The following is a 15504-nucleotide window of genomic DNA, read 5'->3' on the forward strand; positions in this document are numbered from 1 at the left end:
CGATCATTTTCTTAATAAATAAGAGATCATCTTCTCGTAAATTTCAACTTGGTACTTCTAGCGTCAAATGAATTTCACCTCGTCATTTTTTCCATTTCCTACTCAACGTTACAACGAAGTTATTCAAAACGACACGATCATTTTCTCAAATTTGAATTTTCCATTCCATCACCTGACCAGTATCTCGTGAATTTTCCACTCCATCACCTGATCAATATCTCGTGAACTTCAACGCACGCTGCACACGTTCTAATACAGCGACTATAATATCCTTTTAATTACAAATAGCTGAGGAGAGGAACGCAAGAAGCTGAAACGCTAATCCATCTTCCGTTTCACGAACAGTTTCCGAAGCATCGAACGTTAAGCGACAAAATCGTCGAGACAAATGATCGTATAATTGTTTCGAACGGGTAACAGTCGGCTAACAAATATGAGAACAGAGTCGATTCATCGAGGAGGACGGATCTCTCGGCGAGGAATGCATAGCGTTGCGTTCCTCGACTAACTAAGTTAAACGTCTGACACGGCGTCCGCTCGTGGCAGGATTGCATTAATTAAATTCCATCCCGCTTGTAAATCACGTGGCATCGGCCACGTACCAACCAAACCGTCTTTTATGACGATGGATGACAGGTGAAATCGGGGTTCGTGCCTATCAGACGATCAGACGCGTCCGGTTAAGATAAACTGCCTTATTGATCGTTCAATCGTCGATATTTTTTATTGACAAACGGTTGACATTTATGTCTGCTTGTTAATTTTGATAAATTTGGAAGTGCACTGACAACGAGCATTGTCTTGTCGCGCAACTTTCAGAAATATTGTCACGATAGTTAATAGGTAGATCGTACACGTTTACACGAATTTATATCAATATGAATATTTTCTAAATTATTTATATCTCGTGATATTTCCTATGTTTCGTATATCGTAAATCCGTATATCTGTCAGATCGTCCTATCTAACTCCGATCTATCTCAAACTGTCGTAATACCCCGTGATCCATTAGTACGTTTAATGGTACAATGCTTGCATAACGCGAATCTCTACGATTTAATTGCTCGACGATTCTCAATATCCAATGAGTCGTGAACTCGACAATTCGATCACTTAATAACTCGTTCGCTTAACAACCGAATAACTCTATCACTGACCATTTCCAATTAATTCGCTATTCATACGAAGCACTGATAGCCATTCCTTTCTATCGGTGATCAAGATTATATAGCAACGAAACTGATAATGGCGAATATTCCATGCAGCCGGCAGTTGATCAGACAAACCTAACCCACGCGAATGCTCTGGTCGAGGGACGCGGTCATCGAGTAGTCGAGGAACGAATCGATTCTAGTACGAGGCAGGTCGTGGAGGAATCTTCGGTCTCCACCGATTCTACATCCTGGCCATCCACCTTCGAGACCGACATTATGGACAACGAGATCCTCGAGACGGTGGACTACGTGAAATCTAGCCCGGCAATCGTCACTACCACTCCCGTCATCGTCGAAGAGGTAATTCTTGAGTAATACGAAGAAATTCGTGAAACGTTCGCAAAGTAGACACGAGACAGATCTTTCCTATTTTTCTCAGATTTCTAACATTCTAGATATTTCTAATATCTTTGATATTACATCGACGGAAACTAAAAAAGAAAAGAGGCCGTATAGATAAACATCGTTTTACAGTCAACGACGAGCGTGGACTCGACCACGCTGGAATCAACTTTGTCGATCAAGGATGACGATTTCTCGAATGACTCGTCGACGATTTTCTCGACGAACAGCGTTGGCGAGTCGACGACGATCAACGTGATCGAGGATCTGTCGTCGCAGGACGATACGACGACCACTACGACTAGGACGACCACCACGACTACGACGACGGCGACTAAGGAATCAACGACCCTGTTACCGGAAGCGAGCGGGATCGATACAGTGACGGAGTTACACGAGTCAGAGGAGGAGAAGATGCACAACGTGACCGTGAGGAACAAGAATACGACCCCGTCGACGAGCGGAAAGCTCGAGCAGGATTTCGAGCACGCCAACTCGACGGTTAGTGTGCAAACAAATCGCTCGAGGATAACAAATAAATCGAGGATACTCCAGTGGATACAAGCGAGACTCCCTTGGCTCGATCTCTTGGAAAATATTACCCAAACTCCGGATGGTTTATACTCGATTGACGGGAAATAGAACAATTTTGATTAACATTTGCGTAATCGGAAATTGGATAAAGACACTATAGGCGTTTCTTCTTTTTTAATATTGTGAAATGCTTGTCGAAAATTTATTTGAACGTGACCTGAAGAGTACACGATGTAGGCATTGGTAGGATTTCATATAAGACGAGAAACGAAAGGGATTTTTATTAATATTTTTATTAATATTTATGTAATTGAAAATCTCAAGGACGGTATAGGTATTCTTACTTCGTGATATTTAAAAATATTTGATGCAAATTTAGTTGAATCACGAGTTTAGCAGCGAACTATGTAGACATTCGTAGGATTAGAGACAAAGTGAGAAATGGAGGGATTTCTATAAAAATTTGCGTAATCGAAAGTTAAGAGGAAAGAAACTTTCTAAATTTATGAAAAATCATAGGATCGTTGCTCTACGCGTGTCTCTTAAAATATTAGGCACGTTACACGCCGTTGACTTGACAATCGTTGATCGATTAACGTCTAGTTTGACAAGCAGTCGATATCAATTCGCGGATAGAGTCAAAACCATATAACCTGTTGCCATTAGGTGGAACCAGTGCAGACCACGGAGTCGATGGGCAAAGGGTCCGTCACCAGGACGTCATCCACCGTACTAATGCCGGACGACATTCTGGTGATGAACGTGACTGTGAAAACGAACGTCTCGGTAGGTCACATACATGGTGTGACCATCAACCCGATTAGATCGATCCCGCCGGATGTCGAGGCTATCCTGAACATCACTCACCGTGAGAAGGGCGAGGATTATGATTACGATTATAGCGAGCCAACGTTGCCGCCGTCGTTACCCAATGTTAGGTAAGGTAAATACTGGTTCATCAAGTTACTGAGAAATTGTGGACAGAAATTTGGGACAGACTGTTGATATTAGAAACGTATCGATTAAACGTAATAATGGAAGATTCTTTAAAATTATTGATATGTTTAATATTCGTTCTTTTCGTAGATGGAAGAGAGGATCGAGGATGATACTGGAAAATTAATTTTTATTGAAACGTTTAACGAAGGTTTATACAGTGTCGTAAATATTAAAAGAGAGGATACTTAAAATAGTATTAGAATATTCTACATATGTAGAGAGTATAGAATATTTCGCAATTAGATATACACCTTGTTTCTTAGTCAGATTCCTAATCTTCGCATTCCCGAGAACGAATAATAGAACTGAGAATAAATTTCGTTCTACTTGAAAACAATTTTCCGCCAAACAGGATAACCAGATCATTGGGGATTAGTAAAAGTTTCCTATAAAGGAAACCTTCATTTTCTTTTCTTCGTTTGTTTTCTTATCAACTTGTGACTGGTAAAATTATACAAGATGGACCAGTTCTTAGCATCAATCTTCAAAATCTCATTTCAAAATTCGAGTTAAGCAAAATTTAAGATGCATTTCTGAGTAATTTTCCAAATTCCAAGAACGAAGAAAACTGCGGAACAAATTTAGGATAAGTGGTTGAAAGAAATGAGAAATGGTTGGATTTATGCGTTTCCATACAGGATAATTCCGTTTGTGGCGGCGGACGCGTTGGTGAAAGACAAGACAGTCCCGTCCCCGGTTACCGGATATCCTTCCGGTTCGGTGGTAGTGCCTCCGGAGCTACGGCCCACCGACACCTCCGGATTTTACGATATCGCCACTCAGGAAAACAGATTCAGCCCGCCAGTGGAGACCGAAGGTGGGTCATATTTTAAACTCGTCCCACGGATACATTCTGCCACCCTCGTTCGCGTTTTACGTCCACCGTAAACCACGATTCTTCTCGCGGTGACACCTTCGAGGAGTAACGCTTTTACGTTTTTCTTCCCTTATTTTTTTCGTCTCTTTTTCCTGCTCAATGAGTTTTTAACAGCTGCTTGCGGTTTCATTAATGGGACCTTAGAAGCTTCTACTTTTATTCTTACTTTACTATTTCGTAGAAGTTTTAACTTGTTTTTCCCGTTTTGCTTCGTGGTACTGGGAACATTACAGACGTGTAATATAAATTGCATGCATATTCTTTTGAATATAGAATAATGAATACTAAGAAATAAATGCCTTGATCAGTTGTTTTCTTTGAACATTTCTTATCTTTTAGGTATTCGGTACATCCTACTGATAATTAATTGAAGGCGTTACAATTTAACAAGTTGTACCGCAAGTGAATTCCCTATAGTTCTCGTTTCTGAATGTAACATTAATAGCTTCTTCCGTGTTTCTACTTTGAACTGGATTTGTTTTCCATAAGGTGGATTCGTGCCAAGGGAGCCGCCCTATTTCGACGCCCCTTACCATTCCACCGATCTGAATCTGGAAATCGGAACAGGCGTCACCGTGGTTCCGGCGCCAATCACCAATCCTCATCGTAAAAGCGATGGTAACGAACGTCTAATTTATCTCTTCGAATTCAGCTTTTTCTTATTACAACGTATTTTCCGCTCTATTAGTTGCGTCACGCGAATCCATTGAGCTCGCATCTAATTGCACCGCTATGTACATCATATTGTCATCGAACAATCTATCTACGACAGTCGTAAATTTTTATTGCTAGCTTTTTCATTGAAGTAAAAAATTGCAATTTCAAGTAATTTCTTGGCTGTTTCACAAGCGGAGGAACAATTCGCGTTATAGAGAGCTAGATTATAATTTAAAAATAATTTTAAGATTCAGGCGGCCGAGAAAATTTCGAAGCTGGCGAGTTCAACGAGATTCTCCGCTTTTGTTTCATAAATCTCAGCCAGCAACTGTCTCTTCGAGAATATGGAGTACCGTCACGGGGAGATTGTGCCGAGCAGCAGTATCTGCGTGATTTGCATGTGCTACTACGGCGAGGTAGTGTGCTCCACGGAAAAATGTCCACCTCTGAAGATCGGATGTAGAAGGATCAACACCGAAGAGACGTGTTGCGGAAAAATCGTCTGTGGTACGAAAAATTTTACACGACGAAGAAGTCTTTGAAAAAACCTTTGATAGAAGAATATTTCTTTAAAAATTGTTTGAATTACCTTTGCTGTTCGCCTTGTTTCAATTTTAATTTTCTAAGAAAAAGTAGATCTCACTGTGAGATGTATTTCTGCTCAACAATTAATTGGTACATTATTGATTTAACACAGAAGAAATGGAATTATATCTTGTTTAATCCTCAATCTTTTGTCTGGGGAGTAAATAGGCGAGGTTTGATATATTGTATTAATTATGATCAAGCGAATTTTTCTCAGATAAGAGAAAAATTATATTATTTTGTTATTTCTAGACTGTTTGTCCTCTCAGTTTACCTTACCTCAAACAATTATTATAAGCATTTCTTCGTCATTTATACATTCGCTAATCCAAATCCCATAATTCTCTAGCATCTTCCTATTTCCAAAAAGATTACGTTGGAGAGTTAAAATGTTTTTCAAATACAATTTAATCAATAACAATTCTATCACGTATCGACTCTAACATTTCGATTACTTCCAGTAGAAGCAGAAGAATCACCAACGGTTGTGTTAGACCGTGCGGACGCCACTGCACCATCGCTACATCAGCCGATAATATTTCCAGACCCATTCCGCGACGTGATAAAGACAGAACCAGCTCCTGATCTGCCTTCCCTGATCGAGGACATGATTCCTTACCTGGTAGAACATGGAATCACCACTTCAAGGCCATCGAGTACCAGCACTCTAAAGCCTCTGCAAGCAAACTTTGATTTCGTGGATAAATTATCTCTCCTACGTCCACCGTACAGACCAGAAGAAGATCCAACCAGACTAATCACCAAGAATAAATATAATCTGAGTCAAGATGGACATATAAAAGAAGCAATCGCTTCAAATTACAACACCAAAGAAACTGAACAAACTTTGGATCGTGTTTCCGAAACGATTCCCAAAAAGGTTGCTTCCTCAACCATGGATCATACTACCAAGAAACAAGAAGAACATGCTATCTCTTCTTTTAATACAACGAACTCTGATCTCGTGAAATTAAATACTTCGCAAATCAACGACGCTAATATCTCGTCTGAGTCGAAGCTCGGAGATTCTTTGACAAAAGTTAATAATTCTAAATTTCACTCGACTACGATCAAACCATCTTCCGGAGCTAATACAGAGCTGGATGAACCTATATTTTCTCTGGATACTGTTCTGGATCTGTTATTCTCTTCAGATACAAGTAACAATGAGAATAATAAAGATACAAAGACGACAGAGACATCGACTACTAGCAGATCGACTGCAAACGTTAGTGACCAATCAGAGGATGACAAAGTGTCTTCCAAAGTGAGCGAGAAGATGGAGGATCATGTGACAGAGACTGGAACGCCGTCTAAGGTTCTAGAGAATGAAATTCCTATGTCGGTAGCTAGCTTGCTAAAATTGGCTGGATGTAATATCTACGGAAGGATGTATCGCGTTGGAAGGATCATTACCGAGCTCTCTGGACCTTGTCTAGAGTGCAGGTGCACGGAGATCGGGGTACAGTGCAAGCAGCTCAAGTGTTGATCGAAGTTGGCCGTGCTCGGGCCAAGCTGTTTTCCTTGCAATTAGGTTCGTTCGAGTTAATAGATTCACTGCTGCCTCGATACGTTTCCAAGGGATAGTTTGAGGAAAGGTATGGAGGATCTCAGTTCGAGCTACGGAGTATGTGGCTTGCGAAGAACTGTCGATTGTTATATTGTTGGAGTAAATTTTCGAGAGTGACGGGTAAAGAGAAGGTGAACGCGAGAAGGTAGGAAGAATTTGGAATTGTCTTCCATTATCGCAAAGTTAATGCGTTAATGTTAAATTATATCGATTAAAGTATGTCAGCGTTGAATGTTTTTAGTAAAAAACGAAAAACATGTCAGTTGCTCTTAAACTAGTTGTATTTTTGACTGGATAGTTTGACTTTTGCGAAGAAATCTTGATGAAAATTTTATTCTTTAATTATGGAAAATTATTCTTTATTTCTCGAGTGAAAGTATTTACAGTGAGCGGTGAATGTGTTAATTCCTCGAATCGGAATTATAGCTCTCTGTTTCGTTCAATGATTAGCTTGTTGTAAGGCGATGCCACGAAGGGAATTCTGAATAATTGACAAAATTTGAGGCACATTCCGAGATTCGAAGTCTCTCTCTCTCTCTCTCTCTCTCTCATTACGTATCCTTATAATAGCAATCTATGATCCACGTTAGAAACCTCGTAACCACGACGTTACAGAGTAATTTTAACTGCAATTCCGTGATGTTGCACGCTTGGAAGTTTCCTTATATGCATGTAGATGTGTCACACAATAACAGCTATTTCACAACCCATTTAGTCACTGAATTAATTTACGCATCCAATAAAATGATTTTGATATTTAAAATTCTATATTTATCGGTCACTTATTTGGACTATCTGAATAATTTTGATTCAGTAAAGATCATAAAAAAGAAATTTATGTATAGTTTCAACCTGAGCATTCTTAATCCAAATTCTTTGATTAAACGCTCTTTGATCAAATGTAAATTGGAACCTAATCCTAATTTAAAACGAATTACAATTACAATTGGCTCTCAATTAAACTTTACGTCTATAAATCTCTGATCCAGGAACAATTTTGATTACAATTAAACCTAGATTAGAAACAAATACTCGAACCTTAATCTACTATCTAAACTGTACTTCAACCTATTCCAACCAACTGCAATCAAATTCATTAATCACCTCGGGGGCAACATTCGTCTCCTTTTCCCTAAAATTCGCTCGCTCTTCAAATCCCATCCAAAGTCAATTTCACCAAGTAATACACTTTAATTCACCCCCTAATTTAACCAACCCTTTGCGATCACTCGAAAATCGTATCTTTCAATTATATTTTCTTCGCCCACTTGGCTGGATAGGAATTTTGTCCAAATGGAAGGAGGTAGGAAACTCTTCGACTCTCGTCCATTGGCCGGCCTATGGAACGTTACTCATCTGGCAAGGATCCACAGTTTTGCGAAGATCGATCAGGATGTAATTTTGAGGGATAGCGGTTCCGTGCTCTGCAAGGATAAGTGGATAAAGACGGAAGTTGCCGCCCCAATCCCCATTTTCTCCCCGTTAACCGGGAATTAGCCTGCTACAAGGGTGGTCCGTGTTCCGTTTTGATTTATTCGTGCGATTTCGATAGACTTCGAATGAATCGGTTAAGCGGCAGAGACACAGTTTCTGAAATGGAACAAAATCTTGGCGGCTGAAATTATCGAGACGTTGGGTTTTAAGATAATTTGCTCGTGGAATTTCATTTGTCGCTTTGGTTAAAGGAATATTCCGATTTGGAGGCGTAATTTTTGCACGACATTTGGAATAAAAATTTATTAGAGAACTATAGACCAAAACGCTTGATGTTTGGTATTAAGTTTATTTTGGGTTTCCGATTTGATTGACCTTATTCTTTATCTTTGTTATTATTTTCATAATCATTTTCAATGGGTTTCACGTTATTCGCGTGTTTAAAGACGTGCCTCTGATTTATACGTGTCTAGGTGGTTTTGTGCCAAGAGGGTAGTAAATTATTCCTTGGATTATAATTATTTTCACAAAGATCTTCGTCACCTTTTCATTTCGATATATTAAGATTATGCTTAATATTGTGGCAGTGATTGCCACCAATAATAATCCCATTAATAATACCCTTTTATGCAAATATGAGAAGGGGATTGCAGCCTATTTGACTATAATAAGAACTTGTCGTGACTGAAAAATGCTTAGGAAGCATTATTACAGGCACATTCAATATTACGCCGGAGCCCTTTCTTCGACGCTACAATTTCCATTAAAAGTTTCATGTTAGTTCCTCCTCTATGAAAGATAACTTAAAGAATTTTGATCGAACGTTACGACAAAAATGTTTAAAACGTATCAATCTTTTCAAAAAAATCATCAAACTTCGACCCTACGATTTCAACCGAAGCTGTTGATAGCCTGTTATAGTAATTGATTGCAAACGATTAAGTAAAAGAAATTAGGATAAAAAGATTAAAAAAAAAAAAAAACAAAACAAAACAAAACAAGCGAATCTCGGAACGATTGCCAATAATTCTATTTATTTCAAGCTACAAAGCTCTTTGTTACAATAATTCGTGGTTTTATCAGTGGCATCGCGATCACCATAGGTGTATTTAACCTGTATGTTATTTTTTTATTCATTAGACCCCGTATACTGAGTGGACATAATTAATTATAATCTGTCGTGATTCGTACGCTGCGGTGCTATAAAACGATCGATCTACGATCGGATTTTCATCGATTTCGTCGAAAGTTCTTCCGCGTCGTTTATCGATTTAGAAACGAGTTAACTTACTGTCACGTGCTATCATTTAGATCGTAAGCTTAGTTAGTAATTAATCGAACGTAATCAATGGAGACAAGCGACGCTGTAATCGAATTAGTAGAACGATTCCTCCGTGAACCTTTCTTTCTTCGCTTTTTCCTTTCTTCCTCTTCGATCCTTTCGTTTCTTCCCTTCTCTTCAACTTTCTTTCGTCGTTTTAAGAATTGTAAGGACACCGTGCCGGAAACGGATCACGGGAAAGCGTAATCGTTTCTGTATCGCGTTAGCAAGGCCGTAAATTCGCGCCGAATGCCGCACAGAGGCTTGTACTTATATATGTATATATATATACACAAACATATATATATATATATATATATATATGTTTTATTGTACGATTGTCGTAATAAACATTTACGGAACTCAGCATCGTAATTTTTTCGCTAATCCTTTAAGCAGTTTTAAGGGAAAAAGTGGCATTACATTTGATGTTTTCGCAGTTAGAAATGTTCCAACTATTTGTCGATCATTCGACGCGTTCGAAAGTATTTTTTTACAGTTTCGAAGAACTAAATCGAACTGTTTCGCGTAATGTTCTTGTAATTTAGATTACGATACGTAATTTACATATTAATTAGTCACTATATAGTTCATACGTGGTTCATTAACGTGTCCGCTATTTATTATTTTAACGTTATTTATTATTTAATTGATTTTGATAGTCGTAGGTTTGATTTGGTAGAAGAAGCAAATCGATATGTCCTAGAGTGTCTGTTGGAATCACCAAAATTTTGCTGCTTTCTTCGTCAATTCGACGGAGAAGTATAATAGCAAGAATTTACGTAAAAATTCTCTTACCTTCCGGTCGAATCACATTCGATCTTCTCCTAATCGTTCGACCATCGTCACGAAACATCGATCGTTCCAGCTATCAATCATTTATCACAGGAAATTATCCGCAAAATTGGACTAAATCGGGCCGTAGCGTGTGTTTGTTGAAGGTAAAAGGCAACAGGATTACGGGAACCGTGGAACGATTTCGACTTTATTGCAGGCAATCGATTGTTTCGATACACAGTGGAGAGGTGACAACCCTCCGTTAAATATGCCCGTGATCAAATCACAGCGTATATAATCGTATTTATATTTATATCCAATTAGTCGGTTGTATTTACAGATATATTCGTATTATCATTACTATTATTATTATTATAATTATTAATCGTGTCGACGTAGGTTTCGTAACACTAACATAATCACAGCCAGTTCGCCTCGTGTGTGTCTGTATACCTGTCTGTATATCTGTAAGTGTATAATAATATCGATAAACAAATACATAGGTACAGTGATCGACTAAATTGCCGGAGAGAACACATCTTCTTCCATTCGGATTGCCCACAAATAATCGTCATTGAAAATTACGGTGAAAAGCGGTTGACTTTACAAATATCCTTAAGATCTTTCCGCTTCTTGATTCGACGTTCTTTTATCTCCTTAAAAGATTATTTTCCTGAATAATATTATTTGAATAATGAAAGAACAAAAATATCTTGGACGTAAATCTTATTGTCTAATGGAGCAGCCACTTCTTCTCTTATCTTTAGTAATACGTGGGAATAAAATCAGTGGATAGGGATAAATTGTTAGTCGATGAAAATATTTGAAAAATTTGTTTCACGAATTTTGTATTATCGATTGCACGTTTCATCGAGGCGTAAATACGAAAAGACGAATTTTAGAAAATTTGTGGGTAATCTGAACACGATTCGGCGCGCTACTTTACTATCGAGTAAGTACTACGTACAGTTATAAATGTATTGTTTTCCGGTTTTGGCAGCATCGTTAATGCATCGTCGCGGCTTAACCAAAGGAAACGCGATTAAACCATAAATCGGGCTCTCGAATGAGAATATTCCTTTCATTTGCTCGAAAAGCTTGAATTCCTTTTTATCGTTCGTATCCAGCCGGTTTTCAAGATCTTCGATTTACTTTTCCGCCGTTTAAAATTCTCAACGAGCTTCTAACAAAATTAATTAGACGTTTTATCGGAGATTTTCCACTTAAATTCACCAACTTTTAGTTTCTTTTCGTTAGAGACGCGGAAATTCTTTTCTCGTCTCGGCTCTTTTTGCTTCGAATCGGTTGAAAATCGGAATTCTTGAAAATCTACGATACGTTTTCTGGATTTGATGAAAAGAATCCAAGGAAGAGCATTTTAACAGCGCTTCTTATCCCCTAACAGCCTTCAAAGATCTGATCCTTTCATCCCTTTTCTCTGTCCGTGTTCTACTGCACAAGAATTGGTCGACGGGCAATTTGTTGCCTGAAAGTTCAACTACGAGTCGTTTTCTTAGTCCGTCGATTATTTTTAGTAAAATAGTCTGTGATAATAATTACTTTCCCTTCCCATGTTTCTTCTATCACACGCATACTTCGATTAATTAGCCAATTCCTCGAACGAATTTTCCATTACTGATCACAGTAATTATCCTCTTCCATTGCACAATTCCTTTGCCAAAAATTCCATTGTCAAACGTAACAATTATATTCTTACAGATAACGCTAATTAAATTCCTTCGACCCTCTATAACACCGTAAAATTGAGACTCAAAAATTGTTTATTCGTATATCTACACTCTCTAAATCTTACTCTATTTCCTTAAGCCATCAAACGATCATCTTAGAAAACGATTGTTAAACAATTTATTAGTAATAATTCTTAGCCTTCGATTATTACGTTAAAACAAAAATTCAACGATTAACTAGAATCTTTTTTATCATATACGAAAACTAAAAAAAAAAAAAAAAACAAAACAAGCGATGGTTATAGAGGGTTAATTAACCGATAAAAGTGCAATCACTCTCATTTAACCCCTTACGTTTAACGATCCCTTACGATCTTAATAATTCGAATTATAATAACTTAATAAATCGTGCTTTTTTCCACCAAAAATTGTCTCAGATTAACATAATCGTCCATACCAGCGCAACATCTTAACAACACCTATCGATAAAAAATAAGTTCACAATTTCCACAATCTGCAGGTTTGAAACCAAAACGAAAATCTCAACTATCCATTGTTTCGAACATTACGAAACCTTCTCTTGTTGAATCAAATCTGTAATTTTCGCATAGTTTATGTCTTGACGTCGCAAGACAAGAGGTCAAATTGCCGTGGAATTTTCATAGAAGCGAGAATCGCGGAAAAACACTTTCCGCGTAGAATTAAAGATTAGAACGTCGTAAATGTAAAAGCGCGCGGGACAACGGAGATTTTTAATTTCTCTGCTCTGGACGTGGAAAAAGAAAGGATACGCGGGGCAAGGAGAAGCAACTAAGAGCCGCGTTCGAAATTCTGCCCACGTTCGCATTCGCGTACGCGTGAACACCCCACGCGTCGTTTCCGCGTTTCTCGGAATTTTCTGCGCGCGTTTACCTCCATTAAATTCTCCTATTCCGTCGTCTCTTCTATTCTCTCATCGCATACTCGCGAATGATATACTCTCACCGATCGATTCAGTGGGATAGGATTACTCGAATGATTTCTGGCTGCAAGTTGCCGAGGATAGGCTGAGTAACAACCCCTTTGCGCTCTCTCCACCTTTGCGACAGCGTCTCTCATTTGGATGTGTGACATGACTCAAGTTGCCGATCGCGATACGAAGATTCATTTTCGAAACGTTAATTTTGATTACGAATTCTCGAAGTTGTAGGGTTTGACGACTTCTAGGTGGGAATTTTCAAAAGATAGTTTGTTCTGGTTATCAGCAAATTAAACTCGAGTGCTAACGTTGACGCGATATTTCATTTGGAATATTTTTTTTTGGGGGGGGGGTAAAGTTACATTATAAAATTTGTATTCTCTTAATATCGCGATTACGAAAAAAAAATTGCAGCGATTCAGCTGAAATTCGCCAATTGTATAAAGTTTATGGAAATGGAAACGTCCTTAAGAATACCATAAGCTGAATACTCCTTGGTCCTTTGGTGGATATTTAGGTAAACTCGTAGTTTTATGAACACGACCGAAGAAGCAGAATTCCAGGGTTCTTAATTTAAATCTTAATTTAAATTAATCATTGAAGAGATTTGCTTCATCTTTTAATATATTGCTCCACGGAGGAGTGAATAAATATATCCGTGTGGCGAAGATCACCGATATGGGCAGTGTATCAATAAAATTGTCCATTACGAAAAGAAATTGCAGCGATTCAGCTGAAATTCGCCAATTGTATAAAGTTTATGGAAATGGAAACGTCCTTAAGAATACCATAAGCTGAATACTCCTTGGTCCTTTGGTGGATATTTAGGTAAACTCGTAGTTTTATGAACACGACCGAAGAAGCAGAATTCCAGGGTTCTTAATTTAAATATTAATTTAAATTAATCATTGAAGAGATTTGCTTCATCTTTTAATATATTGCACCACGGAGGAGTGAATAAATATATCCGTGTGGCGAACATCACCGATATGGGCAGTGTATCAATAAAATTGTCCATTATGAAAAGAAATTGCAGCGATTCAGCTGAAATTCGCCAATTGTATAAGGTTTATGGAAATGGAAACGTCCTTAAGAATACCATAAGCTGAATACTCCTTGGTCCTTCGGTGGATATTTAGGTAAACTCGTAGTTTTATGAACACGACCGAAGAAGCAAAATTCCAGGGTTCTTAATTTAAATCTTAATTTAAATTAATCATTGAAGAGATTTGCTTCATCTTTTAATATATTGGACCACGGAGGAGTGAATAAATATATCCGTGTGGCGAAGATCACCGGTATGGGCAGTGTATCAATAAAATTGTTTCTTTTAAACAATGCAACGAGCAGGATGGCTTAAAGTTTTGGATAGAGAAGAAAAATCAGTCAATTTCTATCGAGTATTCGTATTATAGATGAAGAATCGTAGAGGACGAGGAAGAAGAAGACACGAGTGATACATTATTGAGGGAAAATTGTGGTCAGTTGGGAAACTGTATTGCGGTGGTCCTTGTACACTCGCCATCAGAGAAATTCGTGGCAACAGGGCAATTCTCTGAAATTCGTCGTCTAAGCATCCTGTTCATGCAAATGCGTCCTGTGAATCGCCAGAGGAGCGCGCGGTGTGTCACCTCCGTCGTACCGTCCTCGTGTCTAAGGCACGAGCCTCCTGGGAAACCTTACTAATGAGTCCATTAGTAGCTCCAGAACGAAATGCCAACTCCTCCTGTCTTTTCATTCATCTCTTTCTCTCTTCTTTATAGTATCGCATTATATAAAAATCAATATTAACTCTACGATAGACTTACTATCTCTATTATTTATAGTAAACCATAGAAATATTAAAGATCGAGAAATCTTCCATTATGGAGGAAATGTCTTGCGTATGTCTGTGTTATAGGGGGACGGAACACTGGCAGTGTTTGCAAATTTGGAAGTTTAGAAAGTTAATTTTGATCCCGTTTTGGGAAACTTGGGTCATGTCCTTGAGCATATTTTAGAAGAACTTTCTCGGATTTAGGCTCGTGAATATCATGTGGCAAATACAAAGTGGCAATTTATTTATGGATTTACGTAGAGGACTACGTCCTAATTGTTGAATCGAGAATACATTTGCTTTCTGAGACAGACGAGCAACATTTTAACGTAGTGATTGTCAAATGAAAGAATCGGAGCGCAAAGGCGGTAAATCGAATGCGCACGAGAAGTACTTGAAAAAGCGCGAGAAGTAAATCTGATCTAGCAACTACGACAGATGAAAATACATAATGGAAATCGAAGATGAAAATATATAAAAACAAAGTCTAAGGAAAGTTCAAGAAATCGGAAGAATATTGGGATAATACTTTGGACGATTAAAATTGCGTTTCAATTAAAATTCACACGTGTAAATCTACGATATAATACTCAGAAACTCAAAAGCAAAGAAAACCACAGATAGATAAGAGGAAATAAATTTTTGAATATAAAACGATTCGAACGCGAAAAATTATAGTAGATCGAGACATATAACTTTCGAATGGTAGTCGTGCGATTTTTCAGAAGAAAA

At 38.1% G+C, this 15504-nt stretch overlaps 1 protein-coding gene across 2 annotated transcripts in view; it reads left to right on the top strand.

Annotated features, from left to right (window-relative positions):
- LOC117205892 overlaps positions 1-7238 on the top strand; it is a 56895-nt gene extending 49657 nt beyond the window's left edge. Inside the window, exons 8-14 of one of the 2 annotated variants that reach the window (XM_033444717.1) lie at positions 1266-1514; positions 1689-2057; positions 2757-3028; positions 3728-3906; positions 4456-4584; positions 4945-5130; positions 5670-7238. In XM_033444717.1, the coding sequence (XP_033300608.1) occupies positions 1266-1514; positions 1689-2057; positions 2757-3028; positions 3728-3906; positions 4456-4584; positions 4945-5130; positions 5670-6697 (2412 nt within the window). In that variant the 3' untranslated portion in view covers positions 6698-7238. The remainder of the gene's footprint in view (positions 1-1265; positions 1515-1688; positions 2058-2756; positions 3029-3727; positions 3907-4455; positions 4585-4944; positions 5131-5669) is intronic. The other variant, XM_033444718.1, reaches the window with a different exon arrangement.
- Positions 7239-15504: the final 8266 nt, after the last annotated feature.

The sequence above is a fragment of the Bombus bifarius genome, unplaced genomic scaffold (assembly GCF_011952205.1).
Source record: "Bombus bifarius isolate JDL3187 unplaced genomic scaffold, Bbif_JDL3187 scf7180000007996, whole genome shotgun sequence".
Lineage (NCBI taxonomy): Eukaryota > Metazoa > Arthropoda > Insecta > Hymenoptera > Apidae > Bombus > Bombus bifarius.